The sequence below is a fragment of the Arabidopsis lyrata genome (assembly GCF_000004255.2).
Source record: "Arabidopsis lyrata subsp. lyrata unplaced genomic scaffold ARALYscaffold_6, whole genome shotgun sequence".
Taxonomy (NCBI): Eukaryota; Viridiplantae; Streptophyta; class Magnoliopsida; order Brassicales; family Brassicaceae; genus Arabidopsis; species Arabidopsis lyrata.
Genome location: NW_003302550.1, coordinates 8401606 through 8416735, shown reverse-complemented (window position 1 = coordinate 8416735; position 15130 = coordinate 8401606). Strand labels below are relative to the sequence as shown.

Below are 15130 nucleotides of genomic sequence, written 5' to 3'. Positions count from 1 at the left end.
TCAATTTTTGGTTCAGAACCGGTTAAAGCCTTTTGGTTAACAACCAAAATTCAATTCAGAAATCAGAACCAAGATCCTGCATCTCCGTCTTTTCTCCCCTGAAGAAGGTGTGCGAAGGTTTTCTGATTCCTCTAGTGTGAGAATCCAAATTCGTTCATGGCTTCACCAGAGGAGATTGATGATACATCAGAAATTCCATCCCCGTGGGTTCCTCTTCTGCAATTTCATATTCTTCAAATCTGCTCTTTTAGTATCTAATTCGCATCTCTACAGGGCAAAGAACACTTACAAGGATCCCGACGGTGGAAGACAACGATTCTTACTCGAACTTGAATTCATTCAATGTCTCGCCAATCCTACTTACATCCACTGTAAGTTTAGAATTCGTTCTTCGGCTTAGGGTTTAAGTGTTCGAAATTGAGATTCAAAAGAATTCTTGGCAGACCTGGCACAGAATCGGTATTTTGAAGATGAAGCATTTATTGGATACTTGAACTATCTTCAATACTGGCAGCGACCAGAGTATATCAAGTTCATCATGTAAGTTGGTATATCTAATGGAATTGTGGTAGTCTTGCTCTGCTTTTTTTATTCGTGTTCCTTATGTTCTTGTTACAGGTACCCACACTGCTTATATTTCCTTGAACTTCTTCAAAACCCCAACTTCAGGACTGCTATGGCCCATCCTGCAAACAAGGTAAAACAATACGATAAGATTCATCAACTACATGTTAGTTAGCATTGTAGATAGGGAGTGCTTCAAAATGCTTAGGGTACTGGTGTTTTTGGAAAAATGGGTTTTGTGGACTTGAGTTTAGGGTCTCTCTAATGCAACCCTTACTTGCGTTCTGCTTGTTTGGTTATGTGATTCTGTGTTATGTTCGTCGAGTCATGATATAGGTAAAGTTGTTTAATATTCTAAACGTTATGTCCTTGTCAGAATTTTTGATAGGTAATCTATTGTTGTCGAAGTTTTCTTAAGTTTTGAACCCTGTCTTCTGTTGAATCCGAGTTTTTTTCAGGAATTGGCACATAGACAACAGTTTTACTATTGGAAGAACTACAGAAACAACAGGCTGAAGCACATTCTACCTCGGCCTCTTCCAGAGCCTATAGCCCCACAACCACCAGTTGCACCTTCAACTTCTTTGCCGCCTGCTCCATCTGCAGCTGCTGCTCTCTCTCCAGCCCTTTCTCCAATGCAGTACAATAATATGCTTTCTAAGAATGACACGAGGAATATGGGTGCTGCTGGAATTGATCGTAGGAAAAGAAAGTATGTGCTCCTTTCCTCTTCCTGATAAAGATGATCATTTTGTGTTTTTCTTAAATTGACTGCAAATGTGTTAAGAGAAGAAGTAACATTCTAATATGTGAGTCATATAATGTCAGGAAGGGTACATAAGCATTTCTTGCCCTGAAGCACACACATGGCTCCAGATATGCTTTCTTGCGTCTCATAGAGAGGGAAGCCTACTTGAAATAGGTTACAGAAATGTTGGAAACTCGGTATATGCATTCCGTGTCATCCGTAGCGGGAAGTTGTCATATAAGGTTTTCAATCTTTTTCTATGATATTGTCTTTCTCTTTATTTCTTTGGGAGTAGAAATTGAATGTTATTGAGCATGTCATCTTTAAGTGAATGGTGGTTTTGAGAGTGGTTCAGTCTGTTACAATCCAAATGATTCTTTCTGCTCTGACACTGGGGATCTCATGGTCTTACTTCTGCTGACGTTTAGCCGTTGATCACCATATTGGTTCGGTATTGTAGGATTGTTCCAACTCATGCACAATAAATTGCAGAGTGGACAATTTTAGAGTCACTAGAAGTTGAAATGATTAAGTTGATGCATTTGTGTTTTGCCGAAAGTCTCATCTTTGCTAAAGAGATCAGTTAAACCACAAGGTAGAAGAATTTTGCGGCCGCTTTATTTGATGTGAATTGGCCGTGTAACTAAAGGAGGATAATGAGATTCTCACTAAAAGCATATTTTTTTTTTTCTCACTAGAAACTTTCATTACGATTGCAACAAAAAAAAATTCTGAGACGCTTAGAAGCAATAGAAAAAATTATGGAACTGTCAAACATTTGTCCTTGGCAGAGATTGCTTCTGCCGGTAACACATTAATTAGGAGTGGGGTTTACATGTTGCACTTGTGGGTGGAATTTGTACTTCAACGTATCTTTGACAACAGTTAGAAGACCCATTCATGATTGAGTGTGCTATGGATCATGGTATACGAAACTTGATATGTGATGAAACTCGTCTAACGTAACTCACGGTTCAAGATCTGGCCCATGACACTTATTTAGAAAAGAATGACCATCTCTCCTCGTCAAAGTGGAGAAGTACCAAGTCAAGTAATTTCTTTTCATCAGAAGTCAAGTATGTTTTATTTGACTATCTTCATCGCACTCGTTAACTATCCGAACCAGGATACGTAGCTCGTAACCTTGCAGTATACACATATGATCGAATCCGTACTTACAATAATAGCACAACTAAAGGATAAAGAGGAGAATGAGAATGAAGAAGAAAGTGGAAAATAAGAAGAAAACAGCATAACTCAAGGATATGAGTAAGAGAAGAACATGCGCACTTATGGATTAGAAATGACTTTGATATCTTAAAATGTTGAGATTCTCCATTGAATGATTCTCCAAATTTTGGGGATAATGTGTGATTGCACTCAAAACCCAGATTTTGGAAATAGTCCACTTTTCTCTAAAATAATCTATAATATACCATCAGTAAAACCATAATTAAAACGTTGAAGATGAAATTTGATATATAAAAATTAAAAAACTAAGCTTTAAATTTAAATTAATTTTGCCAAATTATCAAGTGATTAGGTTATTGATTTAAAATATTTCTAACTAATAATAATAACCGACTCTACCCTTTAAAAAAGAAATAAAATATCTTAGCCGTCGGATAAACGTGTCGCATCTCCGTCGTTGATTTGGACTTGGCATCTTTTCGTCGCCTCTATATAAAGAATCTCATCATCTCGTAAGCCGTTCGTAGACAGAGGTTCTCTTTGCCTAAAATTATTTTTCTTCTGCCCAAAAAAAAAAAAAAGAGTTTCCAGATCCAAATTACAAGATTCTCAAACTCCAAAAATTCATCTTAAAACTGAACAATCAAATTCAAAATACGAAAAATCTCAATCCTAGAGTTTCTTCTCTTGTTGGCTTTTTGTTTGATCTGTTTGTTTCTTTGATCTGTTGTTTGTTTTTTTTTGTGAAATTTCACTCCTCAGCACTCGGATTGATCTCTTTTTCATTGATCTATCTCTTGACTTGCTTCGACTTTTTGATTTGAGATTTGCGAAATTAGGGTTTTGGTTTCGAAAACTAGTGTGTATTGTTAGATGAACGATCAATCTAAGCTGATGAATCCGCCACCTCCACCGCAAATGATTGGTCAGCCTCCGCCGCAACAGAGGATGAATCCGCCGCTGCCGTCTTCTCAGGTAATGAATCCGGTTCAGCCACGGATTATGAACCAGACTCCTATGTTAGGCCAATCTCATCCGATTATGGGAATGAATCAGCAGCCACAGGTTATGATGAACAACCAGCCTATGATGATGAATCCACGCAACTTTAACCTTAACCCGAGTTTGAGTTCCGAGTATCAGCAGAATCTTCCTCCTAATAACTTTGTTTCGAAAATGAGTCGGAACAATTGGAAAGGGAAGAAGATTACAAGTGATAAGAGGCCAATGATGGAGCAGCAGCCAATTAGGAGGATGCATAACTCTGGGATTCCTATGTATAACCCTCAGCAACTACCTGGTTCTGGTAGTAGTAATCAGGTTGGTTACAAGCCGCCGACTTTGAACGAGCTGCAGTCTCAGAACAGGTTGAAAACCAGGAAGTTTTACCCGAAGAAGAAGTATGGTAATCGATATGTTCCTTATGCGCCGAGGAACACGACTTCGTTTATCATCAGGGCGAAGAAATCTGGTGGAATTGCTGAGTTGGTGTCTCCATGCCCTGTGACACCAGCGGTATTGCCTACGCCAATGTTCTCGCCATCCAGGGAGGTGTTGGGTGATATGGCGAAAGAGGAATGGGGGGTTGATGGTTATGGCTCCATGAAAGGGTTGATTAGGCTGAGAGCTGATGGAAATGAGTTGGAACCTTATGATGAGGATGATGAAGATGAAGGAGGGTCGAGTGAGAGTGATGTGGAGGAGCATGTTGAGGTTGAGAGGAGATTGGACCATGACTTGAGCCGGTTTGAGATGATTTATCCGAATTATGGTGGTTCGGAGTATAACAATGTTTTGGAAAACCGAGTGGATGATCAGGATAGCCATATTGCTCAACTGGAGGAAGAGAACTTAACCTTGAAGGAAAGGTTGTTCCTGATGGAAAGGGAGTTAGGTGACATGAGGAGAAGATTACAGTATCTCGAGAGGCGGGGTATGGTTGCTGAAGATGCTAACGAGGAGGTTGTGGAGAATGAGTCTGAAAGTGATGGTGATGATACAGGGGGATCCGATGCACGTACTAGTGGTGAAACAAAGGAGAACCATGTAGCTGCAGAGGACATTTGTATGCAGGATGTTGCAGCGAGGGATAATGAGGCTGCGGTGAAAGAAATCAACAACAACAGCAAGAGCGTGGATGAAGTGAAAGAGAACAAACAATCAGTTGGTGTGGGAAGTTCTGGGGAAAGTAAACTTGAAGGTAAGGAAAAAGCTGAGACAGATTTTCGGGAAGTGTCGGGGGAACAATGTGAGGAAGCCAACCAAGGTATGGATCAAAGTAAGGAAAGTGAAATGGGAATTGAGAATGATTCTGTTGGAAAACAATGAGCAGCCATATGATACCTGGACCGAGGAGGGAAGCAGACGAGAACCCATGATGATAGGCAGTGGTAACTAACTGGTGATGCGAAGTTGATGCATACCATTTTCACTTTGAAATAGTGTAAGTCTCTTATATGCACAGGCGTCAATGATGGATCTCTGCACCAGCTCTATGATGTATATGTCAAGATGTACTTGTCTTAGTAGGTGTAGTCTAGTTCTCTCACCGCTTTTGGTACCAGAGTTTAGGGGGCTCACTTTCACGGAGAAGTTCATATGAAGTCATGGTAAGCTTGTTTTTTTATTTTTCTTTTCTGGTACATCTTGTTGATGATAAGATTCCTGGGTTTAATGAGATTGTAGTTAAAGCAAGGTTCATTGTAGTGAAAGACTTATGGATGATAGAGTTTTATGTTTGTTCTCTTAATGCATTTGGATACTTCACTTTACTAGTATAAGCATAATATCTGTGTCTAGGTTTGAGACAGTTGCAGAGAGTTAGAGCTTGAAGAGAATCTCTCAGTCGAATGCACGGATCCAGATTCTTGGATACATGTTTGATCTAATTGGGTTTGCGTCTGAGAAACAATTACGCCAAACAAGTTTTGGGCCCATATGGGTTTGTTGGTTGGTATATTGAATGTCCACGATTACTAATAAAAACAGCTATCAACTTTTACACCATCGACAATTTGATATTTATCATTAAATCTATAGAGTTAATTATATGGTTTGCAATAGAATTCATTAAGTTTACGTAATTAATTTTTTTTTGGTAAGTAGTTTACGTAATTAAGAATGATGCGACATTGCTTCTAAATAAATAAATAGCGTTCAAAATATTTTTTTTAATTTCAGTTTTATCTGTTTATTAAGCTTAATATGCTATTTTATTAAAATATAAATATCAAATTAATTAATGATGCTCAAGTTTAATTACTTTTGTTTAAAACCAATTTCAGGTTTAGAACATTTACAATGGTGTAAGTTGTAATAAAATTGCATCGTAATTATACTTTTTAACCATTGTTTCATTTTGTGTAGCGGTCCGTACGATACTTGTGAAGATATAACGGGATTTGTCTTATCGAAATCAGTATGTTTAGATTGCTTTTCAATGTCACGTGCAAAGGTGATGATCATCCGATGGCACTCTGCCTCACAAACGCATGTTTCAAAGGCTCATTAATAAAAGATCCCTATCAGTTTTACTTTTTCTTTGATTTGAAGTCTCTCTATCCAATTTTTTTTTCTCTCTTCTTTATCCAATTTACTTTTCTTTATCATATTCGAATCTTCTCTACTTTCAGTTAGTTCTATGTGGATCGATTGCAATAGTTGTAAGGACAGAGGAAATCAAGAAAAGTGTGATCGAGTTTTTGTATCGGAAAAACACAACAATATTGAAAAAGATCTATTTTATATATGAAACTCAAGAACCGAAGATTTGATGTATAAGTATGCATATATAATAAACCAACTTTCTTTTACCAAATTCAACAAATTCTAAAAGATTATCGTACGATATTCTTCTTTTTTCTCTCTTTCTTTGACTTCACGTAATTTTATGTAAACTCTGTATTTTTAGTTTGGTTTTCTGAACCTTTAAAATTTGCTCTTACGCTTTAATTGGTGATACAAAATAATATAGTAAGGATCGAATGTGGAGTTTCCATAAGTATACAATATTGACATAAGAATTAAAAATTAAGAATAGATGTAAATTACATGTGGCAAGGCTTTGCGCTATATTTTTATTTAGCATGCCGATAATGCTAAGTGGAAGGATTTGGACTATGCACTTTGCGAACTAAAAGAATTATAAAAAAAATCGCCGCAAGTTGCAAAGTTCGAGGAGGAAGTACCACTAACACTGATCATACAAAAATGACTGTTACGTGGAAATCTACCATCAAAGTAGTTAGTTTTCAGAGATATGTAGTTCCGAGGTGCTAAGTTATTTTGGTATGTTCTAAAAGAAAATAATAATTTCAATCTATATATGATGTTATAATTTCAATTTCTTTAATATATACTCCCTCCGTTTCATAATATAAGTCGTTTTAGGTAAAAACATGTCGGTTAAAAAGATCTATTTTTAAAAAGTTTAACCAATTATAAAAGAGACTGCATAATATAAATAATCATAAAATATCAAAGTAATATATAATTTGTATTGAAACTCGAAAACGACCTATATTGTGAAAAAAAAACTTTATCCAAAACATCTTATATTATAAAACGGAGGGAGTATATGAATTGAGATTTGAGTGAGTCATTTATCAAATTAGCTAAAAATTAAACATGCATAACTTTTGAAAATATTTTTAAAAAAAAAACTGTTGAAATTTTTCATATGGCCAGAATGTTTTCATATACGTTGTTTACTTGTTTTGGATAAGCCGTGGACTCAGAGAAGCGTGGAAAGAATGACATAAATAACTTGTTAACAATTTGTACCTGCGCAAATATGACAAGCACGCACATATAGAAAAATAGTCCAAATTTTCATATTAAAAAAACTCAATTGCATGCTCTAAATACCATACGAGTGGGAAGAGTTGTTTTACACCAAATCCACTTGCGTCCTCAAAATACTTTAAAATACAACACTATTGAAACAAAGTTGACTACATGATGCTAGCTAGTAAACACAGTCACTTATTTTAGTGGATTAAACGTAATTAGATCAAACCGGCCAACTTACTAAATAACAAGATAGAAATTCATGAATCTATGAACGTAAATGGCTCTTAGTGGCTAATCTTGCAAGAATTATAATAATATGAAGTTTAATGCATCCTCTTGAGCATAAGAAATCAATCTTTCAAAGCCGCCACACGTCACTATGCACTAATCATTCTCTTAATAGCCCACTGGCAGAAGCACAATGAAACCCTTGATATCGATCGTTACTATCTAGTTTTCTCTATAAATAGGATTCCAATTCTTCTATGTCATAATAAACTATCACTCTAGTAAGTCTTTTAAACAAGCCATCTAGACTATGAAAACACCAACCAAAGTGATGGGAGGACATGTCTTGCTTACTGTATTCACTTTGTGTATGCTTTGTTCAGGGGTTAGGGCACAGCTAAGCTTTGACATTTATGCTAAATCGTGCCCCAATCTTGTGCAAATTGTCCGTAGACAAGTTATAATTGCCCTGAAGGCCGAGATACGGATGGCTGCTTCCCTCATTCGTCTTCATTTCCACGACTGCTTTGTTAATGTATGTATTGTTATCTCTACGTACTTTCTTCTAAATATATATTTTCTATTAAATAATTTTATAGGTTATAGGATATTGTTACATATTAATTTGTTCCAAACACTTCTCATCAGTAACCTAAAACGTAACTTGAACTTTTCAGGGGTGTGATGCGTCTGTATTGTTGGATGGAGCTGACAGCGAGAAACTCGCGATCCCAAACATTAATTCTGCGAGAGGGTTTGAAGTAATTGATACAATCAAAGACGCTGTGGAAAACGCATGTCCTGGGGTTGTTTCTTGTGCTGATATCCTCACTTTGGCCGCTCGTGACTCGGTTTTCTTGGTAAGCCTTTCTGTCCCCATTTAACAACCATCAAAACCTTAATACATATATATTTTCAGGCAAATTCTCGATTAGATTTTACTAATTTCATATAAAAACTATTTCTAATATGACTTAGGTGTTGATTAGTTATATATAGTAACAAACAAAATGATTACGTTTTTACAAATGATTATCTTTTATTTGGTTGATATATATATATATATATATATATATATATATATATATATTGTCATAATGTGGTTGAAATATTTTTCAATGATTATAAACTCTATTATAAAAATATTTGTGATTGTATATTTGTACGTAATTATATTTCTTCGGTCGTCTATGACTTACACATGCAGACTCTCGGGTTTATAAACCTGGATTATATCTATTCGTTTTTATATCGCCTATAACGGTTTCAATTTGTAGAGCGGAGGGCCTCAGTGGAGAGTGGCATTAGGAAGAAAAGATGGATTGGTGGCAAATCAGAACAGTGCAAACAATCTCCCATCTCCTTTTGAACCTTTAGACGCTATTATCGCCAAATTTGTAGCCGTAAACCTTAACATCACCGACGTCGTAGCTTTATCAGGTTTAACTAGTTTCTTCAAACCTTAGTTGGTATTCTTTTCTTCTAACTACTTATCACTTATGTATGACCTTTTTCATTACAAAGGAGCTCACACCTTTGGACAAGCGAAGTGTGCTGTCTTCAGCAACCGTCTGTTCAACTTTACCGGTGCGGGAACTCCTGACGCAACACTTGAGACATCACTGTTGTCTAATCTGCAAACAGTTTGTCCCCTTGGAGGAAATAGTAACACAACAGCGCCCCTTGACAGGAACTCTACGGACGCCTTTGACAACAATTATTTCAAGAACCTACTCGAAGGGAAAGGTCTTTTGAGCTCTGATCAGATTCTGTTCTCGAGTGATTTAGCTGTGAACACAACAAAGAGACTAGTGGAGGCTTATAGTCGGAGCCAGAACTTGTTTTTCAGGGACTTCACATGTTCGATGATCAGAATGGGAAACATTGCAAATGGAGCTAGTGGGGAGGTTAGGAAGAACTGCAGGGTTATCAATAATTAGCATGTGTGTGTGTTTTCGATTTTCAGTTATGTTTGGGAGTTGATCGGTCTCGTCTGTATCAGAATGATCACGTGTGTAATAATAAGAATTAATGTGGTTTGCTGGTCTGTCTAATTAAAAAATGATTTGGTAAACCTGGAAAGTTTCATTAATTTCAAAATCAAACAAGTGTGTTGTAAACCAAACATGTAGATTTCCAATTTCCAAATCAAACTAATGGATTAGAAAATCCTAAACTTTATGGTCATAATAATACAACCACAATATATAGAAGCTTCCATTAGTTTTAATTTTGAAATAGTGTCGTATATGATTTTCTTGGATTTTTTTTTAAAAAAACTTTGTTAGGGTTGTTAATGGGTTGCTTTGTTATTTTGTTTCTCGGATATCCAAAACTACAACCAAGGGCATTGTAGTTGCAACACTTCTTTCGAATTAGAAGATGCTACCAATATTCAATCATTAATGCAACAAAATATCGACCGGTAATAATTAGCTGAAACCAAAATAAGGAAATGAAAATTAAAAGTTTGATACTTCTAGTTTTCATGGAATGCAAGGAATCTTTACGCAGATGAAAACGACTTCGTCCAATTGTTTTGAGACAACTGACTCCAATTAATCATTTTTTTTTGTCAACAAAACTGACTCTATTTCGATGGCTTGAATACGACACTTTCAAATTTACGCGGAAAGGAATAGTAAGCATTATGCGATTCAAACAAGTAATTAATAATTAGTGTTGACGTAAATTAGATTTTGTTGTGAACTGTGTTTTTCATTAATAGGATAGGGGATATATATACAAGGATAATAGCAGGATACAGAGAATAAGGTAAAACCTTAATGGGTCATGGACCGGTTATGGAGTCCATCTATATGGTTTATAACACTCCCCCTTGGAAGACATAACCGTGCCCGATACTAAACCGGGATCTCTATAATGCGCTGGAGAATGTTGCCTCATTAAAACCTTACCAGGAAAACCCAGTGGGACAAAACCATGGTGAAGGAAAAAGAGTACAACACGCATTACTCCCCCTGATTTGAGCATCACTGTAAATCCTTAAGTCCGCGCATCCCGATCTGATGAATGAGCTTCCGGAACGTTGAAGTCAGCAATGATTTGGTGAATAGGTCGGCTGAATTCTCACTTGACCGGATCTGTTGAACTTTAACTTGACCGTCCTTCTGTAATTCATGAGTGAATAAGAGCTTTGGCAAAATGTGCTTCGTCCGGTCTCTCTTAGTGTAGCCGTCCTTGAGTTGAGCAATACAGGCTGCGTTGTCTTCAAATATGATGGTCTTTGATGTAGTAGTAGTAGTAGTAGTAGTAGTAGTAGTTGCGCCTTAAGGAAGGCTGCCTACGTACCCTTGGAAGGGATCAAGCCACACGTAGTTCCTATTCATTGACCATGCCATAATCTGATCTTATGAATAACCTGCATCAGCAAATCAAACTAAACCAAAGCAAACTAGACCTTCTTTGGTTAGATCAGTATAGAATAAACCCAAGTAAACAACGCAGGAAGAATAAACTTTAAAATTTAACCAAACCTTCCTTTAAACCTTTCCAGTGCCTTTGGGTTGATCATGAACTAAATTTAGACAGGAGACTCACGGCAAAACAAATGTTTGGTCTAGTGTGTCTAGCCAAATTCATTAGAACTCCTATGGCACTGAGGTATGGCATTTCCGGACTGAATGGATCACTATCCAATTTGAGGCTTCTCACCACCATTGGGCCTGATCAATGGGCGGGCCTGGTCCTTATTAAATTTCCTTGAGTACTCTTTCAGTGTATGTCATTTGATGCACAAGGATTCCATTATTCACGTACTCAGGTTGTTATCCCAAACAGAACTTAATTATTGCCTAGGTCTTTCATTTGAGATTCTTTCTTTAGATATACTCAACTGTTTGGGCGATTATCCAGAGGTTTAAATCATTCATATACACTGCTATGATTACAAATCCTTTGTTTGCAAACTTCTTGATAAAAATACATGGACTGATCGGATCGTTTTTATAGCCTTCTCTGATGAGATATTCGCTTAACCGGTTATACCACATACGTCCGCTTTGTTTCAGTCCATATAAGGATTTGCCCAGCCTTATGCAGTGCTGTTCTCGAAAATCTTTCTTATCTTTGAGCTCAATACCCTCTGGTAATCTCATATATTATCCAGTGGACTTATATAAATATGCAGGCATTACATCCATTAGCCGCAAATCTTTTTCTTTTATATAGCCAGACTTAGCAAAAATTTAAATGTCTTAGCATCCACCACAGGGGAGTATATCTCCTCTATTTCTGGTCTTTGTGTGAATCCTTGTGCGACAAGCCGTGTCTGATATATCACGCTTTCACTATGTTTATTTCACACTATCACAAAGACTCATTTGTCCCACTGGCTTTACATTGAATGGTGTCCTTTGTATTGGACCAAACACATTCTTCTTGTTAATGATTCTTAGCTCCACGTTTTATGGTCTTGTACCATTTTAATCAATCAGGTCTTTGAGTGCACTCTAGTATAGACGTGGGCTCCTGATCCTCATTCATTTCAGTTGCTACCTTGTGCGCAAATATATTATCATTTATGTCGATATTTTTTCGGTTCCATTGTATTCTAGACATGATATAGTTTATAGAGATCTCTTTACACCTTCAGGACCTTGAGGTTTGGCGTCCCAAACCTCATTGATTGGTACCTTAGGGTTATGTCTATTAGCCGGCCATGTCTATGGTTTCTTGAACCTTCTCGGTTTCCCTTGCACCTTTCTTTGATTTCCGAGGGTTCTTGTCTTTGGAACCTTTTGGGTCTACCACGTTTCTTACGTGTTGTAGCCTCTGTAGCAACTTGATTGTGTTCCTTGTGAACATCAATACGTACTGGTGCATTACAAGCTGGTATGTACGATTTTGTTACTCTCTTTGGGTCATTATAGGAATCTTGGCAACTGTTTTAGCTAGCTTTTGTAGATATATAGTCTTTTGGATCTCTGATGGAGTCCGAGGATCTTGCCATGTGAAGGATGTTTGATTCTATGTAAGTTCTTTGACCAGCTTGTTAGTCTCTCCACCCAGTGTTGGGAAAACAGATTCATTGAGATGACAATCCTTGTATCTGGCCTTTGGCTCGAGATACTTAATGATGGTGGGAGAATCATTTTTAACGTATATTCCCATCTCCTTTTGAGGTCCCATCATTTGCTCTCTGTGGTGGTGCTATGGGTAAATAGGTGACACACCCAAATGTCTTTAGATGGGAAACGTCTGGCTCATGACCCGTTAGCAATTAGGATGGGGAATATCTATGCTCATTAGATGGCCGAATGCGTATTAGTTTAGCAGCGTGTAAAACTGCATGTCCCCAAGCTGAGACCGGAAGCTGCGACCTCATGAGTAATGGTCGAGCAATTAGTTGAATTTGTTTAATGAGGGATTCAGCTAATCCGTTCTGTGTATGGACATGTGCCACAGGATGTTCCACACTTACCCCATGGCCATACAATAGTCATTAAATGCTTGGGAAGTGAATTCACCAGCATTATCTAAACGTATGGTCTTAAGAGGAAAATCTGGAAAATGGGCTCGCAATCTGATCATTTGGGCCAATAACCTAACAAACGCTTGGTTCCTAGAAGACAATAGGCAAACATGCGACCAGCGGGTCGATACATCGATTAAAACCATGAAGTACCGAAATGTTCCACAAGGTGGATGGATCGGACCACATATGTCTCCTTGAAGTCGTTCTAGAAAATGTAAGGTCTCTTTAGACACTTTGACTGGTGAAGGTCGAGTGATAAGCTTCCCTTGTGAACAGGCTATGCACGTGTGGTGCTTAGAGAAAACTCGGTTTTCTTTAAGGGTGTGCCCTTTAGAACTTTGAATTAATTTACGCATCATATTCGAACTGGGCTGGCCAAGCCGGTCATGCCATTAGTGAATTTCTCAGTAAACCCTTATTTGTTTACTTTATTAGCCTTTATCATATTGACCTTGGCATAGTAAAGATCTATGATGCGGGTATAGTCTCTAAGACCTTCTCATGGTCTTGGGTGCTCTTAGTAATATATGGGAATCCTTTGTTCCCTTCACCCTTAGTTTCAATGTGAAAACCATTCAAACACATTTCTTTGAAACTCAACAAGCCCCCTTGAGCTAGGTGAATATGAAGCATCTGAGGATGCGTGCCCTTGGGAATATGGGCCTACCATGGGCCTGCCCTTAGCCTTCACTAAATTTAGCTATACCCGCAATTTGGCTAATGAACCATGTCTTTAGATATTTCGTTTATTGAATTCTCATAATCATCTATCTCATGGTCGAAATCTTCTTCACCATCGTGATGAACTAAATGAGCTTCTCGATTCTTTTCAAACTCTCTTGATAGAGATCAACGAGATGCTTAGGTGTCCTGCACGTCTTAGTCCAATGGTTTCCCCATTACTCATCAGTGGCAAACAAGTTTATTTGAGTGTTGTGGTTTGGGTATACCGTGGCCTACCTCGATTACGACCAAAGTCGGGTCAGTGGCCTTAACCATATGAATGGTTTCCTTGATCATATAAATTATATTTTCCACTTCTACCACGTTCATTCCATTTACCATGACTGTGGCCATGATACTTATCTCTTTGGACGTGGTTAGACTCTTTAGTCTCTTTAGGCTCTTTAGGCTCTTTAGGCTCTTCAGCCCAACGGGCTTCTGATAATGGGGTAGGACCAGGAGGTCTCATTTCACTATTTATAACTCATTGTTTTGCTCAGCAAGTAGCATATCAGAATCAATGTTCTCATCACGGTTTCTCCAAAGCCTCACTCCTTAGCACTCTCTACAGAGGAGTCCTCCCCAAAAACAAGAGTTTAGACTTGCATATGTGGTAAAAACCTTTTTCACGATATTGTTGCTGAGGCAATATATTGTTTGTGTGAAAGGTCAAGAATGCTTTCTCTAGCAAGTCATTCTCAGTAACTTCCTCATCACGGAATCTCAGTATTGATACTATTTTAAATAGTGCTGAGTTATACTCATTCATGGATTTGAATTCCTGGAATCTGAGATTCTTTCGATCGAATCGGGCTTTTGGGTAATAGCACCGTCCTGAGGTCCAGAGGATTCTTAATAGTGAGGTACTGATTTTGAGACTCTCATTGAGGTGATGGCGTATGTTAGTAATCGCCTTATATCTTTTTCTTCTGGTGACATTGTTTTCTTCCACAATAGATTCACCAAGCCCCTTTTTCCTTTAGGATAATCTCAGTGTCCAAAGCCCATTGTAAATAATTGTCACGAGAGGCATTGAGTGCCGTGTATTCATAATAGTTGATTTCTGACATCTATAATATATAGAGTTAAATGAGAACTCATGTAATCGGTTAGACCAAGTCATGCGGTTTTTAAGACCGAGCCATGCTTGTCTTCAGCAAGTGTTTTCTACACAATCATGTTATATATATATGGATGAAATCAACCCTAGAAGATTGATCTAGTATGCAACAAAAAACAACCAAACAATCGGATCATACTAGATTAGGATATTATGATTTCGCGGTTAAATTTTAGGGTTTTAGCATCCACGATTTATAGTACTAGGGTTTTTTCTAGGGTTTCGGTTTTATGTATGGAACTTTCTATTTATGGAAATTTTATATTTA

General features: G+C 37.5%; 3 protein-coding genes across 5 annotated transcripts; all 3 read left to right on the top strand.

Moving 5' to 3' along the window:
• The first annotated feature begins 41 nt into the window (after positions 1-41).
• LOC9310039 (mediator of RNA polymerase II transcription subunit 31) lies at positions 42-1718 on the top strand. Its single transcript, XM_002873926.2, has 6 exons — positions 42-203; positions 274-371; positions 444-540; positions 619-697; positions 1023-1276; positions 1393-1718. The coding sequence occupies exons 1-6, from the start codon at positions 157-159 to the stop codon at positions 1403-1405; spliced, it is 588 nt and encodes a 195-aa protein (XP_002873972.1). The 5' UTR covers positions 42-156; the 3' UTR covers positions 1406-1718.
• A 1311-nt stretch (positions 1719-3029) lies between these two features.
• On the top strand, positions 3030-6043 carry LOC9310038. Of its 3 annotated transcripts, none has more exons than XM_021022632.1 (2): positions 3030-5112; positions 5870-6043. In XM_021022632.1, the coding sequence occupies exon 1, from the start codon at positions 3377-3379 to the stop codon at positions 4829-4831; it is 1455 nt and encodes a 484-aa protein (XP_020878291.1). In that variant the 5' UTR covers positions 3030-3376; the 3' UTR covers positions 4832-5112; positions 5870-6043. The 3 variants fall into 3 exon arrangements, with proteins under 3 accessions (XP_020878291.1, XP_020878289.1, XP_020878290.1); XM_021022630.1 differs by lacking the exon at positions 5870-6043 and adding an exon at positions 5303-5509; XM_021022631.1 differs by lacking the exon at positions 5870-6043 and adding an exon at positions 5285-5509.
• A 1706-nt stretch (positions 6044-7749) lies between these two features.
• On the top strand, positions 7750-9596 carry LOC9307980 (peroxidase 59). Its single transcript, XM_002873924.2, has 4 exons — positions 7750-8057; positions 8200-8382; positions 8800-8962; positions 9047-9596. Exons 1-4 carry the CDS (start codon positions 7833-7835, stop codon positions 9460-9462), a joined length of 987 nt encoding a protein of 328 aa, XP_002873970.1. The 5' UTR covers positions 7750-7832; the 3' UTR covers positions 9463-9596.
• The last annotated feature ends 5534 nt before the right edge of the window (positions 9597-15130 follow it).